The 22,717-nt window shown below is 51.3% G+C and overlaps 4 protein-coding genes across 4 annotated transcripts; 2 read left to right on the plus strand and 2 right to left on the minus strand.

The window, feature by feature from the left end:
• The first annotated feature begins 3,745 nt into the window (after positions 1–3,745).
• Positions 3,746–6,273, plus strand: RagC-D (Ras-related GTP binding C/D). The gene is made up of 6 exons (XM_003737264.1): positions 3,746–3,804; positions 4,099–4,378; positions 4,480–4,624; positions 4,702–4,948; positions 5,678–5,957; positions 6,059–6,273. Exons 1-6 carry the CDS (start codon positions 3,787–3,789, stop codon positions 6,211–6,213), a joined length of 1,125 nt encoding a protein of 374 aa, XP_003737312.1. The 5' UTR covers positions 3,746–3,786; the 3' UTR covers positions 6,214–6,273.
• Positions 6,274–6,499: 226 nt separating this feature from the next.
• On the minus strand, positions 6,500–10,574 carry LOC100903098 (uncharacterized). Its single transcript, XM_003737266.3, has 7 exons — positions 10,365–10,574; positions 9,961–10,246; positions 8,797–8,972; positions 8,394–8,686; positions 7,598–7,805; positions 7,119–7,475; positions 6,500–7,003 (listed from the first exon to the last, which is right to left on the minus strand). Exons 1-7 carry the CDS (start codon positions 10,572–10,574, stop codon positions 6,878–6,880), a joined length of 1,656 nt encoding a protein of 551 aa, XP_003737314.3. The 3' UTR covers positions 6,500–6,877.
• A 1,974-nt stretch (positions 10,575–12,548) lies between these two features.
• Positions 12,549–13,907, plus strand: RpL4 (ribosomal protein L4). The gene has a single exon (XM_003737265.2). It carries the CDS (start codon positions 12,601–12,603, stop codon positions 13,831–13,833), a length of 1,233 nt encoding a protein of 410 aa, XP_003737313.1. The 5' UTR covers positions 12,549–12,600; the 3' UTR covers positions 13,834–13,907.
• Positions 13,908–17,242: 3,335 nt separating this feature from the next.
• LOC100903243 (acid ceramidase-like) lies at positions 17,243–18,888 on the minus strand. Its single transcript, XM_018638236.1, is given in 2 exon segments — positions 17,243–17,966; positions 17,969–18,888. Coding segments are annotated over 2 exon segments (1,308 nt in total). The 5' UTR covers positions 18,648–18,888; the 3' UTR covers positions 17,243–17,337.
• Between the last annotated feature and the right edge of the window lie 3,829 nt (positions 18,889–22,717).

Consider the following 22,717-nt stretch of genomic DNA (forward strand, 5'->3'; position numbering starts at 1 on the left):
AAGCGTTCACGGTCGCGAACGAGAGCTCCGTCTCAGAAGCGTTCACGAACGAGAGTTCCGCCCCAGAAGCGTTTACGGTCGCGAACGAGAGTTCCGCCTCAGAAGCGTTTACGGTCGACCTCGAAGAATGGTGGTCAGGTGAGCAACGGCGAGTCGAGCGCGAGCTCGAGCTTTCTGTGAATCACCCATTTGGAGACCACGACTACACGTGCAGTCAACTTGCGCCGGACCACTGAGGTATGGGTCGGAGACATTGTTCAAATAACCGATATAGGATGCCGTCACCCAAAGAGCAGGACATCGTCGGGAGTGTCGCTTATAATGGCAAACATCATCGAGCGATTCTGTTGGCAGGCACTTCGATACGCGGCGGTACACGGTCTCCATACGCCGTTGTTCTTCGAACTGCCGAGGAATGCAAGTACGAAGAAGTTCAAAAACCCTTATTATTCCAATCGACGGTCATACCGAATTTCCGATGACTCATGGCACAAACAGCTTCCGGCCAACGTAAACAACACAATGAATATTCATAGTCTGAGGTATGGGTCGAAGATCTAGTTCAAATAACCGATATAGGATGCCGTCACCCAGAGAGCAGAGCATCGTCGGGAGTCGGGAGTGTCGCTTATAATGGCAAAAATCATCGAGCAATTCTGTTGGCAGGCACTTCGATACACGGCGGTAAACGGTCTCGATACGCCGTTGTTCTTCGAACTGCCGAGGAATGCAAGTACGAGGAACTTCAAAAACCCTTATTATTAATCGACGGTCATACGGGATAGCCGATGACTCATGGCACGAACAGCTTTCGGCCAACGTATATATAAACAATAAATATTTATTGCCGAAGATCACTGATATCACTGAAACCGAGCAGGCAGAGATTACAAGAAATGGGGAGGGAAAATGAATGCCGAGTCATTCAGGGAAGGGGGGCGCAGGCCGGCTGATTCGTTTCCGTGGGTCGGGGGGCGATCTAGCAATAAGTCGCCAACTTCTCGCGGCGTCTGGCGTTCCGATACAGAGCCGCCGGGCACGGGAATTTTTCCGGCCAACATAGCGGGCGGATTGTGCGGCCTCCGTCGCCTCTCCAACCGCCCGCTGATCTCGAACGAAGAGGAATGCATCCATCAATGTAAACATGGCAGCTCTGTTTACTACCTTATGTGAGCTATCCATGCGAACGTGTGTAACACGCCACCTTTCAGGCGGTGAGGGATGCCCACTGGAATCCGGAACAATTTCGAACACTAGTCCTAGTAGCTTGATCTGTTTGACGATCGATTATTATTATTATTTGGACGATCTGTGGCTGGCCGGATGGCTCACCGACGACCCGGTTGCCAGCTGGGTTGGTCAACTGATTGCTTTGGGTGGTCGTCGGCGCCCGTCCCCCTAGAGGAGGAGAGCCCGTGGACGTCGTCTGCCTGATGCGTGAAAACACAAAACCAACAAGTGGCCACCGGCGCGGTATTGTGTACATTCGTGCACAGCACACCGCTAGCAACGAACGTCAGTCCGTCAGCCGCTCGGTCAGAGCCTCGATGCGGTCGTTGCCGACCATCAATAGCGCACCCATCTGAGCGAATGTATGCGGTAATTGCAGAGACCGACCCATGGTTCGATGCTCGAATGACGGGTTATACTTCATACGAGATATCGAGGCTGAAAGAGAAAAGCATCATCGCTGTGGTGCTCGATCCGATTTACAAGCATCATCGATAGTTCGTGATGTGTGCTCGGTTGTCTAGATATTCCAACGGTTTTCTATCTAGGTATCATTAATGAATTATTTGGTTTTCGTGGGGAGTCAACGCGGGAAGTCCGAAGGCATACACGCCCCATCGGAGTAACCCCTCGAGCAGGGGAAAGCCGTTGGTCGTTGAATTCCGATCCGTCGTTCTTCCAGGACCCGCCTGTTGAGCCTGAGAGATCCGGGAATAGAGAATTCACTGGAGACTGGAGACTCACTACGCTTCCTCGTCATGGCAGACATATCATATCACCTAAAACTGAACAAGGTCCCTCGGCTTTCACGGATACTCTCGACCAAAATGTTTCGTCCGCGATCAATTCCGAAATCTTCCCTCCAGAGACGTCAAGAATTTGCCAAGCTCATTCATGATCCGTTATGTGGTTCTCCTAGACCCTGAACTCTAGTCGAGCTCCCCAGAAATTCCTCTTGAGGAAAGAGGAAGGGAGATAGCGATACCTCGAGGCCTTCCGCGAGGACGCGTCATTAACATCGAGATGAACTCTCAAACATTCGCCACCACCTAGTTGGCATCGAGCGACAGTGGAGGAGACCCTACAGCGTTCGACTTAATCTCACCAACCCGTTGCCTGTGCCAGTACAACCTCTGCCACTCCATGATCAATAACTCTTAGATCCGCTCAGGAACCATGCATCTCAACGAATTCAGAACCGCTCATCTCACATTCAGCATCAAAGTCGGAGCTCCCTGACTGATATCCGGGAGTACCGTCTCCGGACGGCTCTCTCCCTCCCACCCGGTACCGAACTGAGTTAATTATCCTCGCTTGCACCCTCCAACGCCCTGCGAACGCTCCTTTCTCCCACACTTCTGTGAACCAATTTATCGCACTCAATATTCGTTCGAAAGGTACGAGGACCTCTGACAACTCCGTGGTGGCGCAGTCCAATTCAATTTCCGTCCGGTTGTTTTTCATTTGCGTAAGCGAACATCGCCGACGGTATCGCTGTGGCTTTGACCAAGCATCACGAGGAATGAGGAGGAGCGATTCGGGGATGGAGAAGAATCACCACGCTCATCGTGCGATATGAAGTCCTCTCCGACTCATAATCAGGGCTGGAGATGGGTTTCGGGTAGCAGGTGGAAACAGATCTAATTCAAAGATTTGGGATGTGTCGTGCGATCATTCTCCACGGAGCGGAAGCTGCTTCGGATCTATCGAGTAGGATTTTTCACCGTCCTCCTGGGTTATTCAGGCTTCACGCCTCCCCATGCCGCAGTTACAGTGGAACCTCGACTTACGAACTTGATCCGCTCCGGAGGGTCGTTCGTAAGTCGAAACATTCGAGCTCAAGCTGACCCCAGCATTTCTGTCGAGCAGAGGGGTCATGATTGACATGACTAGGATGCTTTTTTGCAAGGCGGATGAAAAAATTCGGGAGATTGTCATCTTCAGTAAGTTTGTAGAGCGTTCATAACTCCAATCCACGTTCGGAACTCGAGACACTCCCATCCAGAACGGAGCCTTCGTTAGTCGAATCGTTCATGAGTCGGGGCGACCGTGAGTCGAGGATTCACTGTACCTGCCCTGCTGATAATTTCGACAACGGACCTTTGTCCGAAGAGCCGCTACTCTCTATTTTCCGTCTAATAGAAAGTTGATTTCAGTGGGCGAGGAGCCCGGAATAGAATGTGTGCGGAGCAGCGCCGGTAGCGGGGAGGGGTGGAGAGGGTACACGTGGGTTCAAAGTCGTCTGCTATTGGGTCCGAGGAGGAACAAAACAGAGGGCCAATGAAGAAGTGATGTGATGCTCTCCGACCGAATATTCTGAGCTCGAGTGGAATAGTTGCCCATGAAGCTGTACCTCTGGCCTCTGTAGTTCGTGCCGAAAGACTCGGCGGAACAGCGCTGAGATAACGTCCGTGAATCACATGCTTGGTCGCTGGAACCTTAATTCCGAGATTAAGGAAGAAGGCGGCGAGCAGCTTTGCTGGCGACAGGCGGACGATAATGGTAAGCTGGAAGATTCTTGTTGCAATTCTCTCTGATGAGCGCGGAGCGGGCGACATGAGGAAAGTCGGCGAGGTCAGTGGACGTGTTTTGAACCTCTGTCAGGTGCCTGTGAAGCTCGGGGCGGCTTCGCGAAGGTCTCTCGCCTCCGAGGAAGAGAGCGTAGTTAAAGATGAGCCACGGAGTGCATTCATCCCGTCGTGAAAGAAACATTCTCGACTGTGCAGAGAACCTCCACGGAGAATGATGAAATATCGGAGACGATTTGCCGCTCATAACCTCGCTCGTATCAATGATTCTACCGCCCATGGATGGACATTCCGCTCCATTGCGTCAGAATACGGATACTAATACAGCTCGTGATTCCAGTCCTATCAACCTGAGGAGTTATCGATCGCTGGATCGTTCCCCCGTGACTTCCACTATGGAGACACGGAGAATGATGTCAATCTTCAGACGGAGCGGAGTTTGCCTTCACCTAAGATTCTGCTCATGGGTCACACTCGATGCGGGAAGAGTTCAATCGTGGAGGTGGTTTTCCACAAGATGAATTCAACAGAGACGTTGTATCTGGAGAGTAACAACGAGATCAAGAAAGAATGCATCCGGAATTCGCCTTTCATACAACTTGAAATCTGGGACGTCTACGGTGAATATGACATGAGCTCGTCAATCGATCTCGACTCCGATGGATGTTACTCCAGATGATTCCGCGCGTCTCTTACGGAACTAACCCCGAAATCTGAATAGGAGGGATCGATCTGAAAGACGACAAAAACTCAGCTCTCTTCGAAGATTGCGATGGCATCGTATTCGTGATTGATGCGCAAAACGAGCTCGCTGAAGTGAAGGAAGCTGTGAATACCATGCTATTCGCTGTGGAAAAAGCACATAGGTGAGCTGATCGGACTGTGGGATATCGACACGATGCCTCTCGCCCGTGATCTCATCCGAGAGATATCATTTCCGCAGATTGAACCCGAGCGTAAACATCGATGTATTCATCCACAAAGTCGATGGCCTCTCAGATGATCAAAAGATCGAAACTCAGAGAGAGATACAGTCTCAAATCGAAACAGCTACGGACAATTCAACGCAGGTCACATTGAATCTGACATCAATCTACGACCATTCGATATTCGAGGCCTTTTCCAAGACCACACAGAGACTAATTCCGCAACTCCCTACGCTGGAAAACCTTCTAACAGTTTTCATATCGGTGGGTCCTCATAAAATGTATAATCATTCAAAATCATCGAAAGTGGAGAACCGCCTCCCATTGAGAAACCTAGCCTTGAATGCCCGACTTCTGGCTTTCATATATGCATAGAGCAATCATAATATTTGTTAGAATCGCCATCATGATCGCCATGAGCCTGAGCCTCCGGGGTAGCGTTTCCGGAAAAGGAGCCTACGGCCACGAGCAGAGCTCTCGTGAGCGACAGAGACTCGCAACTTATGTCTTCGGACAATCTCTCCGCAGCGTTTGGGCAATACAAGATCGGCGGGGGTTTTGCGCAAATACTGCAGACTAGGCCCCTACTTAGCTCGGAACGGGCTCGATAGCGGGAGTGGTCGGAGGATAACCTCCTCGAATGTAGGCCACGGTGATCTTGAAATCGGGACCAAGTACTCAAGCATTCTTCTGTGTTGCATTGGTGTCTTTGCGGTTGAATCGTTAGTATCGACCGAGAGTCCCTTGTCGGAGGCAAACGGGAATTCCCAGAATCGAATCACTCGGAACGACTGCATCATTAGTCTTACCAGTAACTTCTCTCTGAGCCAAATATCCCATATTTCCGCTGTATTTCCGCGTGCGGATGTATTGCACATAGATTCCGAGTCTTCCCATTTTACTGTCCACGACAGAGCACGGAGGCTCAGGGTGGGCAGCTGCGAGCCCTTCGACAGGAGTTGACGAGTCGCTTGAACCTTTTTGTGTCCACAGAACTCCCTCATCGAGCGGGGCTTCCTCTTTGACTTACCCTCGAAGATTTATATCGCCACTGATGCTTTCCCGGTCGACATGCAAATTTACGAATTATGTTGTGACATGCTGGACCTGACGATGGACATTTCCGCCATCTACGGCACGACGAGTGTTCCTTTTGATGAGCGGTCAGCCTCTGTGATCCGCCTGAGCAATGAAACAGTTTTGTACCTGAAGGAAGTTGGTCAAGGCTTGGCACTGGTGTGCATTATACGTCTGGAGAGCTTCAAAAATCAAGGTATGATCATCTGCTCCGTCACGAGCGAAGTCCGAGCGATGTCATGGCCATTACTATATGCTGAGTCTTCGCCGCATTTATGACATTTCTTATGTTGTCAGGTCTAATCGACTACAACTTCGACATCTTCAAGCAGAGTGTCTATCAGCTGTACAAACCGCGTAGCAGCAAAGAAAACACGCCTGAGAACTCCACAGTTGATGCATCGAGTGGAGAATTCCTTCCGTCCCCCGTTCAAGCGACCACCGCAACTTGAGTCCGGCGAGTAGTTCGGTGTCCCTCTAAATGAATATAAAAATAAACAATATTGATCGCTCTGACCCAACTTTGTCTTTGGATGGGTCCGTTGAACGAGGCTGCTTTGCACTTGGAGGGGCACTCGAGAGCTCCCCTGAGCGGAAGCATCCGCCTCGTGACCCAAACACAATAGAATGGGATACCGATATGAGTCTCTTTTGAGGAAAATATTTATTCAAGTCCATGGAAAAACTTGACTCGGAGCCGTTATCTTCCCATGACATTATTTACATTTGCGCAACAGGTTCGATTCAGGAACGCTCAACAATATGACTGCTCAACATGATACCGTGACGTGTTTACAGAAGGTTTTGGGAGGGCTTTGCGAATCGGTTTCCCGACTTCTTTCACCGTCGAGGTTCTCTCCTGGCGTCCAGAGATGACGAGCACTCAAGTTGATGACGGTGGGCAGCTTTCTAATTTGAGCTCGTTTCCATCACGATTTTCCCTCGGTCGGTGAAGACCGCGACAAGCGAGCACTGCCGAAGTTCGAAGGATGGTTCCTCATAACACTACAGACGCTATGCTACATACAATCGTTGGTGACCCGATAATTTGATGAGCGACGAACGAGGCTATTGATAAGTGACGCCGACTTCTTGATCATGTAGAGAGTAATGCGTTCATGTCTTGATAGCTAAATCTGCTTTGACAATAGAAGCGTCATTCAGGACTCGGACCGCCTCAACTCCTTCGGTCGAGTGCCAGATGACAGCCCGGCCCGTTACAGAAACAACACTCTCATCATTCTGTGGGGAAAAGCTCTCATTAAAACTTGAAGAATCAAGCCTCCAATCAAGCAGCTCGTTGATCGCCCGAATCACGGAGAACTTCTTCGATGACGAAGACGCTTTCTTTACTCACCAAGACAGTCTCATATACGCTCCGCATCCACGGACGGGTGTGCTGATATGCCCTCCAGAAGAAATCAATGAGTCCTTTGTCGCGTTCGTCTTCGTCATCGAGTTTGATGTCTCTCATTCTCTGCAGGGCATCTATGGAGCGGTTTCCAAAGTAACCGTCCCTAAGGAGTTCATACGCGGGGGTGCCAGGTCTAACGAAGGGCATATAGCCGGTCAAGATAAAAGCATGTGGCCGTGATTCCAGCTTCCGCATCAGGCAGCCGATGAGCAGAGACGACACAGCAGAATTTTTGCTTTCCATTTGTACATTGACAAGCGTTGTGATCTTGCCGTCGACGCCCAAGGTGAATACCGTGAACTGGAAGGATTTCGGAGGATTCATGGCATTGGAAACGCGACAGTTCCACCACCAATATTACTGCATCATCACTCTAGATGAAGACTCCGATGATAATAGGCGAAATCTCTGGCCATACACACCTCATCGGTTGGCGTGCAGTACGCTCTCAGATATTCTTCAACTCTCTTCCTATTGGGCTTCGAAGTGACTTCCTCAAGTTCATGTAGTGCCAACAAAATCAGCGATTGAGTCTCGAAAGGCTCTTTGATCTCGATACGGCTCGGCGTTGCAGCAGATCCCCTCTCTCTCACAAGCAAGCGAGTGGGCCCATCACCGTGAACTTTGTAGCTGAAATATTGTACGACATTCATTGACATAGGTGCGAGTGACAGATCGGGAACACCATGTCATCCCGACAGATATACGAATGAGCTCAAACGCGCTAGTGGGGCTATCCTCTCATCCAAGTACGAAAATCATCATCCGTAAATTCAAACTCATGTACGAACTTCGCCACAGGAACCATTCGAGGCGGTGGCGAAATGGAGTAACAAAAAGATACTCTTTTCATGCTCAAATTTCGCTCTCCGACTAATAAGCTGACTTGTAACCTTCACTGATCTTATAGACTGTTTCCCTCAAGTCTCTGATTCTCTACTGGAGCTACCATTGCTGAGTGTCGGAATTGAGTGAACAGCTGAGCGAAGATCGATCAACGAAGCATGATAATGATGAATCATATGAATGACTCGGAAGCCTCCAGAATCTGATCAATTCTCACTGGGCTCTCCAATTGTCGTAGTAGACATGTAACCAACCAAATGCCCTCAATCGAGTCTCGACCAACTCTCCACCGTCAAATATACCGAATATAAGAAGCTCGGAATTCTCGCCCAGGGGAATGAGTCAATTAATGCTGCCATCCGGAATACCCACCCACACGATTCAGCGACGCGCAGGGCCGCTGAGGTGCTTTTTTGCGTTGCCACAATGTCGGGATTCTCGAGCTTGCCGAGCAGAGCCTTCATATACTCTAAAGCCTGGCCGGTGTCGTCCCCGAGCACCGCTGATGCCACAGTCAAGTCCTTTCTTAAATCTCCGATTTTGCCGTTCACTTCATATTTACCAGACGGCGGCTTGAACTTTGTTGCGTCTTTATCGCCATTGGCCACGTTCGATTCATTTCGGGGAGTCTTCCCCGAGACGAGCCGATCCATGGCAGAGGAATTCTGTGGATTCGAAAAGAACTCCGATTCCGAGCTCCCGTCTCGCACAATAAAATGAATCGGAATCAGATACAATAACAGATGCTCCTGCGTTGAGCCTCTACAACACTCACACTAAGTTTCGCTCTAGTAGGCGTCACCATCTTCCCATCCGAGACCCGGTTTATGGTATCTTCGCTTTGCGGCATTTCGAGCTTGACATTCGACACGCTCTCGAGTGTTCTGTTTGCGTCCGAGGAAGGCTCGTCGAGGTGTTTCGGTGTTGAAGCCGGGAGAGCTCCACAGACATCTGTGAGAAGGGAAATGTGAGGTTGGATCGTCAGTTCAAGGCCCTCATTCACAATATCGTCGACAACCGGTTGAGGTATTGAGGAGCTCCTAATCGCACGTATGTCGAGCCTATAACGTGTGCCCTCACAACAGACAAGGATTCTTCCTCATGAGTTCTAACGAGTTTAACGAGATTCTTCACCGTGGGACTCTACGGGGGACAGCGAGTAACCGCAGTCAATAACCGCGTTTTTTAATGAAATATGCGTTTTCTTGCGAAGCCTATGCGGGACTCTGCGATCCCCGTCGTGCGAACCCCATATTATGATCAGGCGAGCGAGCGTCTCTTTCAGTGCTTGCTAGGTTCTTGGTATGGCTGAGCGGAGAAAGGTAACGACACGATGACTATCAGGATAGAAGTGACAGCAGCGCAAGACGGCCGCTCTTCCATCATCGAATAACAGATAACGAAGACCCAACACGAGCGCGTGAAACGGCGTTGACTTCATGCCGAAAACACCAGGTTCCTTCGCGAGCGCCACAGCATTCCCATCGATCGCTGCATCACTTTCACGAGTCTCGTAGCGCTCAAGCACCGCCCCGAGATCATCCAAAGACATGTCTGGAGTCTCATCCAGAGCATGAATTATCACCGTTCGGATTTGCAAATACGACGGATCCGATAACGAGAGCAGAAGGATGAAGAACTTGAAATGGTTCAAGGAGAAAGACGAAAATTCAAATTTGTCTCCCTTAAGGTTTGCTGAATCGAGCATCTCTTCGCCCGTCAGCCCTGGGGGTAAGCGATCGACCAATAATGTGTCGTAGCGACGGCGGGATAGCGACCGGCGCGACGCAAACATCGTTTTCAGCGAGGAAACAATCTCCACGTACGGAGTCTAGGGCGATGTACGAGCACGAACACGGTCATATTCCTCTTGCCCCAACGCTCGAAGTACTATCTGCTAACGCTCCGAATCCGAGTGCTCTCCCCCGGATCCACTGACCTGTATTAGGAATCTTCTTCGCTCTCCGGTCGTGGCTGCCATCGAGACAATCACCGAGTTTTGACTTCTTAGCCGCGCCCTCGTTTTCCATTTCGTCCTGCTCATCGACTACGGGTTCGCTAGCTTCCCGCCTCTTGCGGCCACGGCCCGGGACGGCTCCACGAGGAGGATGTGGAGTGTCTCTGTGTTCAGAGGCCTTACGTCCTCTTCCGTTCTCGGATTCTGTAGGAGTTTCGGGAGCTCGGTCCTTTACGCACGTATCGGCGATGACTCCGCTGTCCGAGTCCTGGAATAAGATGATCGGATCAAAGCTGACGCACATGCCTCCAGATGAGCAGAGGTCGCAATTAGTGTCGAAACAGGGGAGTCATTCTTTTTCACGAATTATCGAAGTTAAGTGAAACCTTTCCACATTCGCTGCTATTCTCTCCTTCATGATTGTTTGTAGTCGCTGCTAACGCCCTTGAAGACCGAGCTCTCTTCTTCGGAGGCTCGGCCTCGGCTTCCTCGATATCGTCTGGAACCACGGAGCGCCGGGTCCGCGCAGATCGCCTCACCGGAGGTTGATCTCCATCGTCCTCGGAGGCCTTCGCCTTCGATTTGCGAGGGGGCATTGTGCGACGAAAAATACGTCCTTGGAGACAGCTGAAAGAGCAGACAGCGGATCTGACACAATCGATAGGAATCGAGTCATTCTTGTTCGAGGGAATAAGTAGGAAGCTGTCGTAGATGATGTTCGCCGACGGAGGATATTCTCAAAGCATGGTTTACATGTTTCGCAGGAAGAGGCTGCAGTATCGTATTCCATGTCGAGAACACTGCGGCTCCACTGGCCGCCGCCCATACTACGATTATCGATCAGCAGTTTGACTCCGGTAGCGAGCGAACATCCGCTCTAGACTCTCCGGAAAGCCGATATCGAGCTTTTCTGGCAGACATCATCTCGTACGGAGTCGTAGGCGGGAAGCCGAATCATTAGAGCAGGTGGAATCTAGCGTGTTTGAGTTCAACCGTGGATTCAAATGGGCACGCTCAGGTGGCACGAAGCTAGCGAACCGACTTATCGATCCCCAGCCCTCACGCAATTGAGCACGGAATTAGGGATTCTATATAAATCGATGTTTTCGTACAACACCACTGCATCAAGTAGTACAGCTGATCTCAACTATTGTAGACGGACTGTATCTGCACGCTATCCCCATGTCGCCTCATTACTCATATCAATTACTCACATCGATAGTCCGCGATCCTCGGAACGAGCGCGGTAACGATGTAGGCTAAACGCGGAAAGGTGATGCTGACAAAACACACCGGGCCCGTGTCCTTGTTGCCACTGGCTGTGGCGGCGACTTGAGGTGTGGAACCGTTAAGCGCCGGCAAAACACACCGCTGCACCCGAATTACAAATCTCGTGCACAGCTAGACAGGAGAAATTTTCGGACAAGCAGAGCCGAAGAACTTCGTTTTCCCTCTGGGAAATCCCTCCGGGAGATACCATCTGTGAGCCTATCTTACTTCAAGAGAGAACCCGCACTAAAGAATTGGGGGAGGGGGGGTAGAACCCCGAGAGGAGATGCGATCTATCACGGCAGATGATGTGATGATGATTATGATGATGACAGTGATCCGCAAGGATCGTCCCAAGTAAATCGAGCGCTGCGTTCCGCGCTTCTCTGGATCCGACTCTACAACGCCGACGGCGTACAAGCTCGAGGAACGCTGTGAGAATCGCAAGCGAGAGTTCGAGATCTCGAGGCGAAGGCTAGATGCCACGAGTCCGAGACTGCTCTCCGTCTTGCTCGGCTTCGCACACCGTCTTGACCACGTCTTTGCTCTCGCTCGCATATCCCCGATGCTGCGAACCTGACTTCTGGCGCTTCAGAGATCAGGGTTTCGTCCTGACATCTGCAAGTACTATATCATGAGCTCGGATGCAGCCTCTCCCCCAGAGCCTAGGGAATCACGGCACCGGTGGGGGGGGGTCGATCGTACTGGTTCCTGCGTAATCCTCAGGGATCCTGCGCCATCCCCCAATATCTTGGAGCGGGGCCCGGAGGATTCCGAGAACGGAAAAATAGATCAAGTAATTGTGGCTCCGACGGGGAGCAAACATCGGGGCCCGGAGAAAGCGAAGGAAGCGCCCGGTTCGCTCCCTCCTGGATCGGCGAAGATCATTCTCATCATCGCCATTGGGGGCTGATGGCATTCTTGGTTACACGTAGGCTGAGCATGATGTTCACTCGCATGTTCGTCAAGAATCGGCAGACCCGTTCGAGGAATACTGACGGAAAGCTGAACACGAGCGAAATCTCTTGGTTAGGGGGACGTCAATGATGTCAGCTATGGGAGCGTTGAAACTTAGTCAAGTCACACATGCTTTCGCGACAATATCGACCGGAAAACTGGAATTCCAGCGCTATTGTAGGGGAAAGCGCAATGCTTCGAAACTGATTCCATTCGAAGAAAACAGCCGGAGATTCTCACAGGAGCGCATTACAAAGTATGGCGCGCATGAGAAATCAAGAGTGTCAAAGCCTTGGGGAAAGAGTGAGGCACCACGGCAGTAGTTTCGGTTTCCGGTGTGTTTCTTTTTGATCGAAACCTCGTGGTCGACGTAGGCAACTCGTTTCGGTCGCCGTGATGGGAGAAAACGTGTGCATCAGGCCGCTGGCCACGGTTTACGCCGAATCTAATGAAGCATCCGGGACCAGTGCCGGTATGCCGGCGGTTTTCAGGGCTCCAATCAGGCCGGATCTGATTTCGTTCGTTCATCACCAGCTCCTGAAGAATAAACGTACTCCCTATGCTGTGTCGAAGGAAGCTGGCCATCAAACATCGGCTGAGTCGTGGGGTACGGGTCGTGCTGTAGCTCGTATACCCCGTGTGCGCGGCGGTGGTACTCACCGATCTGGTCAGGGAGCTTTCGGCAACATGTGCCGAGGAGGTCGCATGTTTGCTCCGACCAAAACATGGAGAAGGTGGCACCGTCGTGTCAACGTTACTCAGCGCCGGCACGCAGCCGCTTCTGCGGTATCTGCATCGGGCGTTACAGCCCTCGTCATGGCGAAGGGTCACGCAGTCGAGCAAATCAATGAGCTGCCGCTCGTGGTCGCGGACAAGGTCCAGGATTACCAGAAGACGAAACAAGCCGTGAACCTGCTCAAGAGCTTGAAAGCATGGTCTGATGTTGAGAAAGTCTACCAATCGAAGAGGCTGCGACCTGGTAAAGGCAAGAGGAGGAATCGTCGCTACAAGAAGAAGTGTGGACCGTTGGTCGTTTACGAGAAAGACAACGGTATCGTTCGTGCGTTCCGAAACATCCCGGGCGTGGATACCTGCAACGTGAACTCACTCTCAATCTTCAAACTTGCTCCCGGAGGCCATGCCGGTCGTTTCATCATCTGGACTGAGGCTGCCTTCCGTAAGCTGAACGATATCTTCGGCACCTTCAGTAAGGCATCGAAAGTGAAGAAGGCCTACAAGCTGCCCAGGGCCATGATGACGATTACGGACATCGGACGTCTGCAGAAGTCCGAGGAAATCCGCGCAGCCTTCCGTAAGAGCTCCGCGAAATCCATCATCATCTCGAAGAAAGAGAAACCGAATCCGCTGAAGAACCCTTACTTGCTGGATAGGCTGAATCCTTTCGCGATCGTGGAGAAAAGGAGTCGCATCCTCAAGCTCAAGGAAGAGGCTGGGAAGAACCTCAAGAAGCCGCGTGCCCTCGAGAAGATGAAGGCCACCAAGAGGATTTTCAAGAAGATGAACGCTTCCGAGAAGACCAAACTGAAGCGATTGTCAAACGTCTTCCCGAAAAACCGTGGTGCGAAAAGCAAGAAGGGTGGGAAGAAGGTTGCCCGCGCAACCAAGTGAAAGCGTCCTACGATCGTTCTTGGAGTATTCCTGTTTGGAAACAGATCTCTAATAAATGACGTTGACGCTCATATCTGTCAGTATTTTCCTTCACCCAGGTCGCTCGTATCGGTCAACATAACCTCTTTGCTCTTGCTAAGAAACAGATGTGTGCGATTATCGCTTCCGGATAGGGTCCATCCCATGAGAGGACGCTCATCTTTAGTGGATATTTCAAAAGACGTTCCAAACCCGAGGAGGGGATGGTCCTGATCTCCCTCGTTGCAGTCGCTTGCTTCAATAATTTGGAGAAGCTGCGAAGCGAGTCGATGAGTGCTGAACCTCCAGGAAAACGCCGACTTGAACCGAATTCCTCTGATCCCGGAAGGGAGCCCGAGATGGCAGAATCAAATCACCATGGATAGAGCTCCGAACAGGTCCCGTTACATCCGGGTTGTTCGCTTCCTGGTCAAATGCACGAAATTAATCTTGATCTCCATGGTTTCAACTCGCCCCTTCAACGAGACATGGAATGAGGCTTCACCTCACAACAGAAACTAACCTGCCCGCGTAAACTTTATTTGATTGGAAATAGTTGTGGTTTCTCACCTGAATGGATGAGAAGCTGTATCTGCGACGGTCTCTTGAATCGATATGAAACACGAAAAACTTGAGTCACTCAATCTTGGACTTGAGCAAGTGTTTCCTGAGTTCGCTCTGGAAGAGGGCAAAGTAGTCGAAGCCGCTCATTCCCACGAGTGAATAGATCCAGATAACCGTCGCTCCAGAGGGAGAGTCTGCCGGCTTCAGTCTTTCCCGACTCGAGTCTAATCGATCATACGAGTATCACTGGTTCTGGTGTCTCGATTTCCTCCGAGGAAGTGGATCAGAGACGTCCACATATGCATGTGAAGTTGTCCTAATGTTCGAAAGAGGGTAGACGCAAGACGGGAGCGGTTAGAGGAGCCGCGCGAATACCATCCAAGGCGAAATTGCGCCGTTCATCCATGGAATCGATATGAGAGCACCCGACATGACTTCTATGAGAATGGTTGTCCAAGGTCCGGAGCTAGAGACGGAAGTTGCGGACTCAATGTGGGCTAGATTCATAGATGGATCCGATGCAGAATGCTCGATGTTTTCCGGAGGCATCCTGATTTTCATCGCTCGTAGGACCTGGCTGCAAACGTTGGTGATTCTCAGGGATGCGCTCCGTCTAATGGCCGATGTTGAGTTTTTATTTCCTCTACGGGAATCCCCCGAGGGATTGCGACTGGCGTCATTCTATTCCGAAGGTCAAGCTCAAGGTACGCCCTTCCGTACAGTTCGGAACGAATCTCCTGCTCGGGGACGTTCGAAAAATAGGTCGCCTGCGAGCTCTCGATAGAACCGAGGGTCCCGCTCCGAGTCCGGTTCTGCTTCCAGTTAAGCTGGAACGTCCACCGGTGCCGTGTCCGGTTTCCGTCGACGAATGTCCGCTAAAATCGAAGCTCTGATCAGAAGTGATCATGATGAGCTCCTCCGTCTCACTTAGACGGGTTCAGCGAATCGTTTCAGTATTGCGGCTCTCCGCTGGAGGAGTGAAAGATGTGTCGCATGCTCCTCGCTAGGCTGTGGCGTCCATCACCCGAAGAGATTTCACCTGGTCGCGATAGCGAATTATGTATAGGCTCTGGGGAGGCGCCTTCCCTCCCTCCATCCTTAACCCTCGCCGTCAACAAGATTTGATGGATTTTCCTGCCTCCTCGCTTCCCCTCGACAATAAATGCATGCACGCTACATGCAGAAGGATTCAGAATTTCGTGGGACCATCATAAAACGAGAGAGGGGGGCAGGGCATCGGAATCTGATCGTGAACGTGGGAACTCTGACCTGGAGGGATTGAGACCTCGATTCCCAGGAATTCACGGTCACAGTCGGGGAGAAAAAGGGGGAGTAGAGATGAAAATCTCGATAGGCCTGTCCGAGGTCTCCCTACCTCCCGATTCCCAAATCTTCTGAGAAAAATAAAGCCCCGATCCCCTCTAATCCCTTCTTCGTTCCGCTCTCTCGAGGAAGATTATCCCTCATCGACCGTGTATTGAATAATTTCCTAATGACATGCACTGAGAATTCTCCGCGATTCCGAGACTCCACCCCTTTCCCCATTAAGTTTTTAAGGCGAGGGGTCCCAGCATTCCTTGAACGGGGAACCCGAATCTCGGGATGCTATGTAGAACTCAGAGGCCTGGAGTTCTGGACCGCCTGTGGCCGCTGGTTAGGGATACATAGAACCCTGTCTATCCTCGCGTTTCGCCCTGATTGGCGCCCTGATCATTCGTGAGAACGATGAAATACTTCAATTTCCATACTTCTGCTCTTATGCAAATGGAATGGCCTCCTCGGAGTTCATGGACCTACTCAGATAAGATATCCCTCGATCGATAGTAGTTTCCGCGTTGCTCTCTTCTGTCGACTCGCTGAATGGAGGCTGCGATACACTGTTACAGCTCGATCAAACCCTCGGCCTCCGCGTGAATTCATTGTCTGCCATCCGGTCAGAAACAGCAGATCAGAGGCTTCGGATACTCTCCGAAGCGTTCTGCACACAGATATAAAACGTCCGACGCACGAGTCTCCCCGCTAGGATAGGAATCGGGAGGCGAGGATCGCATACGTCCCTCATCCCTCGTAGCTGTCTGTATCTTGTCCCGAGCTTAGCGCAAAGCACCGTAATCTCGGGCGGTGACGTAATCTCGAGGAACCGTCTTCCGGACGGCTCAAATTTTTCACAATTTCCTCTGGAACGAAGCTGTATAGAAATCGGATCGACGCCGACGGTGGCGATTCTGGGACCAGAGGTCCGCTGACGGAGCTCATTGTGGAACGAGCTGGATGGTGAATTGCTTGATGCCCTGGTTCCCCGAGGTTTCCTCGAGGGAGAATATCCGATGCCTCTCGCGGCTCCTCCACGACCCCTCCGGATTCCCGCAACGAATCTCTCGCCTGTCGCACGACGCAGTGAACTTCATCGAAGTTATTTCATTTTCAGTGCTTCCCTGAGAATGGAAGTTCTCGAGATTTCTTTCGACTCGACCTGTCCAGCAGGAGGCTTCCAATGAGCATAGTAAACCATTGCCTTCAGTCCTCTTGAATAAGCCTCGAGAGCTCTCTCAGCACCGGCTAGACGGGAAGGTATGTCCAAGCCTCGTTCCTCGAGGATGCCGGACATCGCCCACTCAGAATCCTCATCCTAAATGTCAGAGGAGCACAGCTTCCCGGAGGTCAGCCGTGGGTGGGCGGCATACCAGTTGCGGGACATTTCAAGCTCCGTGTCAACTCCTTAGAATCGAAACACGCGGCGCGGTTATGAGTCCCAACGTATGCTGCGATACGTTGGGATGGCAGGACGAGGGGAAGTCGGAATTTGAAATCAGGAGTCCAGCCGGTGAGAATCTCGAAGAAGAAGAGTTTATTTTTTTCAATACATTCTGAGCTCCCGTTTCCTAGAGTCAAGGGATCGTCGATGACCTTGCTTTCACAGCCTCACCATGGAGAGCAGTCACCTTCGCATTTTTGCAAGTAGGTTTCCATCACACCCGTATTGACATTCATCAGTGCTGTATACGCTGTCAACTTGTTCAAATTTGGCTGCGTGGAAAGAACATTGAAAATGTTCGCGAGGGTGGCATTTTTCTGTCCCATCTGACTCATGCAATAATTGCCAGTCGTACGTCGATCGTCGTAGAAAGGTGCCTCCTCCCAATGATCGTAGTTCGTCTCGAGCACGTACCAGTTTCCGTATTTGACACCGTTGGCTTCCATAGTGTAGTCGTCAGCATCAGCATGATTCCGATCCTTTGTCAGTATGCTCCCTTCGCCCGATTTTGAGCCACCGAGGATGAAATACACGGGAGCGATCAGCTTCGCTTGCCTCAAACGATTCTTGGCCTGGGCGAAATCCGTCTCGGACTCCAAGATTTCCCGAGCGAGGAAACTCACCCACTGCAGATCGCGTCTTCCCATGACGATCCATTGGAAGAGACCGATGAAGCCTCCGTTCACGTTGAATCGCTCATCAATCGTTAGAGACAGAGTATTAGGTTTTACTGCGGTTAGCACCCCTACGTATCCGGCGAAATTGACCGAATAGAAAAGAGTCTTCCCCCTTTTCGCCATTCGAGCTGCACAACGTTCTTCCGCAGAACTTCGGTCATCGACCAAGAATGTGTGGTACTATTCCAACCCAGGAAAAGACCGAAATCCAGGTTACGGCCGTGCAGGATCTCCCCTTGTTCGTTTTGTGCGACTATGGATGTGCAAACCGTGAAGAATTCGTAGAAAACATTGTACAGGACGACTTCGCCTAGATTCATCCCCGTGGCATCGGCCAGACTCTGGAGCTCCTCTCGATACGGCGAAGGCAGAGTCGAATGAAGAGACGGTCCGAAGTCGTCAATTAACTTGATAAGAGCGCCATTCAGGAAAGTGCCCACGAGATTGATAAGGGCTTCCCGGAGTTCCAGGATTTCCTTCTTTTTAGCTTCGATTAGTGATTTCCATCGCTGCTCCGGCGGTAAATCGAGATCGATTATCACTGTTGGAACGCTGGCATTGTGTGGAGGGGGATACGCCCCCGTGTTGCACTGAATTCCTTTGGTGAAACTCGTCGCGGGCAAACTGCTCACACATCCCAATAGGACAATTCCGGCCAAAATCGAAGCACCTATTGGAGCCATTGTGTACGGGGTAGGTAGCTGACTCGGTCTGAGATGATTCCGATGCTCACTCAACAATGAGAGGCGTTTAAGCCTCCTGTTGCTCAAGCACTCCGACAGAGAGGTAAGGGGAATCATAAATGCAGCGTTCAGGCTGCGTCACCGGCACCGCCGTCGAGCGGTCTGTTGCTGTCGAATAATCGAGCCTTATCGCATAAGAACGCCTCCCTGATTACCGAGTCATACCCTTCTGGTATTTTAGACTCCATAGTGCAGAATAATCGTCGGAACAGTCGAAAACGATTGCGGATTACGCCGAGTAGCTGCTCAGTAACGGTGCCCCGTCACTTGCAGATTGATCGTAAGCAGACGAAAAACGACGACCGTGATTCGAGTTACGTGATACGAGTGACGAGACACAGCTGGTAGAATCGGCGAGCGACGGAGCACTCCACGCTAAAAGGACGCGACTCGACTGCGTGCTCAGCTCGAATCGAGGTCCTGTTCGGAAACTGACCAAGATCGAGGAAACTCTGATTGTCCGCGATGGGATCTCCTCGTTGTGTTATAAGAGGGCAGCAGGAGATGGCATGCTCCCAACAGAACGATTTTGGCGGCTCCGGAACATGTTTTTGTTTTCAGGAGAGATGGTCACCATCCTCTGCTTACAATGCACTTGGCCTGACGTTTCCGGCCGATCACGCGGTTTCGGTTATATATCGGTATCGGTGCTACATCTCGCCTCAAGGTTGGACACCAGCCTTCTGATCTCAGGTGGAGCGAAAAACATCTCCAGACGGAGGTCGACATCATCGCTCATGATTTCGCCGAACAATTGTATCTCAAGACACAGCCTTACCGGATGAGCGAAGTGACTCCATACGAGCGATAAAAGGTCTTCCTCGTGATTCGCCCGTGTCCATATGGTTGTCAAGGTTCAGGATACCTGGTTGAGCCACCGGCCACGCTCAAGCTGGGACTTCTGGCTTTAAATCCTTCGGAGGTTTCAACCATTGTTAGCCACAGATCGAGCCACCATTTACCACAGATATGGAATCGGCCGCCCGAGTCCCTAAAGAAGGCGAGTTCTATTGAAAATTTCAAAACAGACTCCGGAGCTCTTACTCCCGGAGCAACTAACAGCCTGGGTACTCTCTCGCATAATTTATGTAAATCCACAGCTCATCGACAATCACGTTTCAGCTCGTCTTCTTTGAGCTGTGTCTTGGCAGTCGGAAACGTCAGAAGGTAATCAGCGAAAATATTGATTAATTAACAAATTTTCTTTGATTTCCCTTTGTTATGAAAACTTAGGACGCAGTCCTGAGTTGGTGGAAAGAGCACGGTGCTAATTTGCTCCAGAGACCATGATTCTGACTAATTTGGAACGATTATTCCCAGCGCCGTGAGGTTCTTCACGCTCCGAGAGACTCCTCATGAGACCAAGAGCATATAGAACTGGAACGGAGCGCGAGAGGATCACGGTGAGAGTACGATAACTCCTCGAAATCGGCGCCAGGCGCCGACTAACGTGAGAGGGAGCAAGATTCCGTGGCGGATACATCGAAATGTAGCCCTCGAGCTGGAATCCTAACCTATGGGCTGGACCGAAAGTGCGACTCTCGAAAAGCCCGCCTAGCTCCGCACCCGGATCTGCCGTTGGCCTAGTCGGACAGGCGGAGTTGCTCATGGTAAGCAGGTCAGATGGTGTCGCCCAAACGGTCTCGGCCAAGAGCATTCGGCCATCTCTGGGTAGCAAGTCTATAAATCGCCATCGGAGCAATTGGGCGGGCTTTCTGAATTTTCCGGATCCCGGCTTATTCGGAGGGGCGGCATTTTCGAAGCTCTATACATCCGATGGAGCATAAGTTAACCATTGAAATCGATTTCGACGAAGTTGTCGAAGATTTCGCTCAGACATTCAAAAAGGCCTGATCAGGGATGCTGCATGCGGATAAATGAATGAAAATTAATCGGGATGGCGAGGGTTTGCGGTTGGGGAGACAATGAGCGGGAGTCCCTTCGTGCATCCTCCCCGCGGCAGAGCAAAACTTCCGCGGGGCTAACTGGTAATCGAAGTGAGATATTGGAGAATTGGCAGAATAAACAATCTTCGAACGATGCTCATGGAAAAAAATTGCGTCTTCTTCATGTAACAATCCATATCAGCAATAATGATCCTCGAGACGACATGCAGCAGAAACGGCGGTGAAATCCGACTGCTGCCCCAAACGGCAGTCGAATCCACCGGCCGGCTGCACGCCACTGCCTCGTGTCCGAAACTATCGAGACTTATGTCTCCCGGGACCCCTGGAGGGAAAGTTTGGAGCCTGAGATTCTCAGGGGTTCCCGACGGCTTTCCGAAGCACGAGACTTTCTCGATATTTTCGGCCCTGAATTGGATACGATTCCTTCAGCGCACACGAGGCTCGAATGAGGGATCGAGCTCTGCTCGTCGAGACTTCCATCGCTCCGATAGTAGACTTGTCGGAGAAGCTCTCGATTAATCGATTAATCTCCCCCTCACTCCGTGCGTCGTGCGGTTGATGTCCGCGGGAGATTCCCTTCTCAATACGTCTCAGCGGAAAACCTTGTCATTTCGTCGAAGGGATCCTCTGCCGAAGGAATAAATTCGTTCCGAAACAACGAATGGGTCATGGAACGCGAGCTTTGTCGCTGTTGTATCCAGTGCGCTCGACGGCGCGGCAGACGCGTGCCTCTGGCGAAGAAATTCGTAAGTAATGCTAGTTGCTACAGCGATGACGTTCACTCGAGTACACGTCAATGACGAGGCTGCACTTCATGTCAGCTTGTCATGAAGTTACCAGCCGGCCTTTCTCCAGTCAGCCTCGGAACAGCGCCCCGGAATCATTACTCTGCCGGCTTATAGCAATATAGACCGCGCGGGCTCGGTTTCGCGATACGTGCCGTAGTAGATGCCATCGACGGCTGTCCAATCTCCATGAGATGCGCTCTCTACGGACTCGATCAGACGGTAGAGACACCGACATGCCCGCGCCGCTTGACGGCGCGGCGTCGCTGTTCTTCAAGGTTTGCCCGAGCTCGCCTTTGTTGGGGTAATGCTGCCGAGCCATTCTCTGTGATATAAACCCTCGCTCAATCGAATCAGACGACGAGAATCGAGCAGACATCGCGACAATAATCACTACCGAAAATATTCTATTTGAGGAGCATGCTCGTCTATTCCCCCAGCCTCCGAAATTTGCTTCATTGGAGACTGCTCTCGGGTCGGAGGCTACTCATCTATTTTTCCCATTCCCAACGATGAAGACAGAGCGAGGTTCGTTCTGAGGGCAATCGCCGCGGTATTCATTGTGGACACTTAGGCTGAGCAAAACGGTCTATTAGAGTTCTTTCCGCGGATCTTCCTCAGATTTCCGGCTCTACAAGGTAAATATTTCTAAGAGACTGCTCGCATGGTCGAGATCTTGTCTCCAATTAAAATTTGTTTAGGTACTCTACATCTTCACTCGTATCTTTATCTAATCATTGCCCCAACAATCGGCGACGGTAGGGATCTGGTGAATATCCTCAGGCAAATGACGATTCAGACAGCTCCGACTGCCGTACGCAACGTTCAGGTCGGAGCTTACGTCCCACGCTGCTGCTGAGAAGCTCAAAAAAATATTACGACAGACATCAGGGCACGCGTTCCCGTTCTTTTGTCGCAGGGTAAGATATGCTGTTAGGGCTCAATAGGGGACGCCGCGTGCCTGGGATATTCGTCGAATGGATTGGCGCGGCTATGGCTCACGTAAAATTAATAAGACAATCAGATGCTGTTATCTCCGGGAAAACGCGTTGGTCTCAAGTCATGGACGGACACCCACCTACGGCTAAAATGGTAATGAATCCGAGCTAGCGACGAGAGACTACAGCGAAGACCTCGGAATTCTCGTCTCAGCTTATCTCAACCCCGGGCCCCACGTTGTCAGCCTCACCAAATCCACCATTGCCACAGTCAATACCATATTTCGCTCCTTCATAATCCCCTCCCTCGATAAACATCGAGCTCAACGTACCGCTCATAGAGACTCAGCTGACCTACTGCTCGTCGGAGCGCCCCATTTCGTCGCGGTCGACGCGCCGCGGCCCAACTCGTCGCAGCGTCCAGCTCGCCGCGACCCGACTCGCCGCAGGGTCCAACTCACCGCCGGAAGCGACTGGTTCTCGGCTCATTCGTCTGA

This window comes from Galendromus occidentalis, unplaced genomic scaffold (genome assembly GCF_000255335.2).
Source record: "Galendromus occidentalis unplaced genomic scaffold, Mocc_1.1 scf7180000075422, whole genome shotgun sequence".
Lineage (NCBI taxonomy): Eukaryota > Metazoa > Arthropoda > Arachnida > Mesostigmata > Phytoseiidae > Galendromus > Galendromus occidentalis.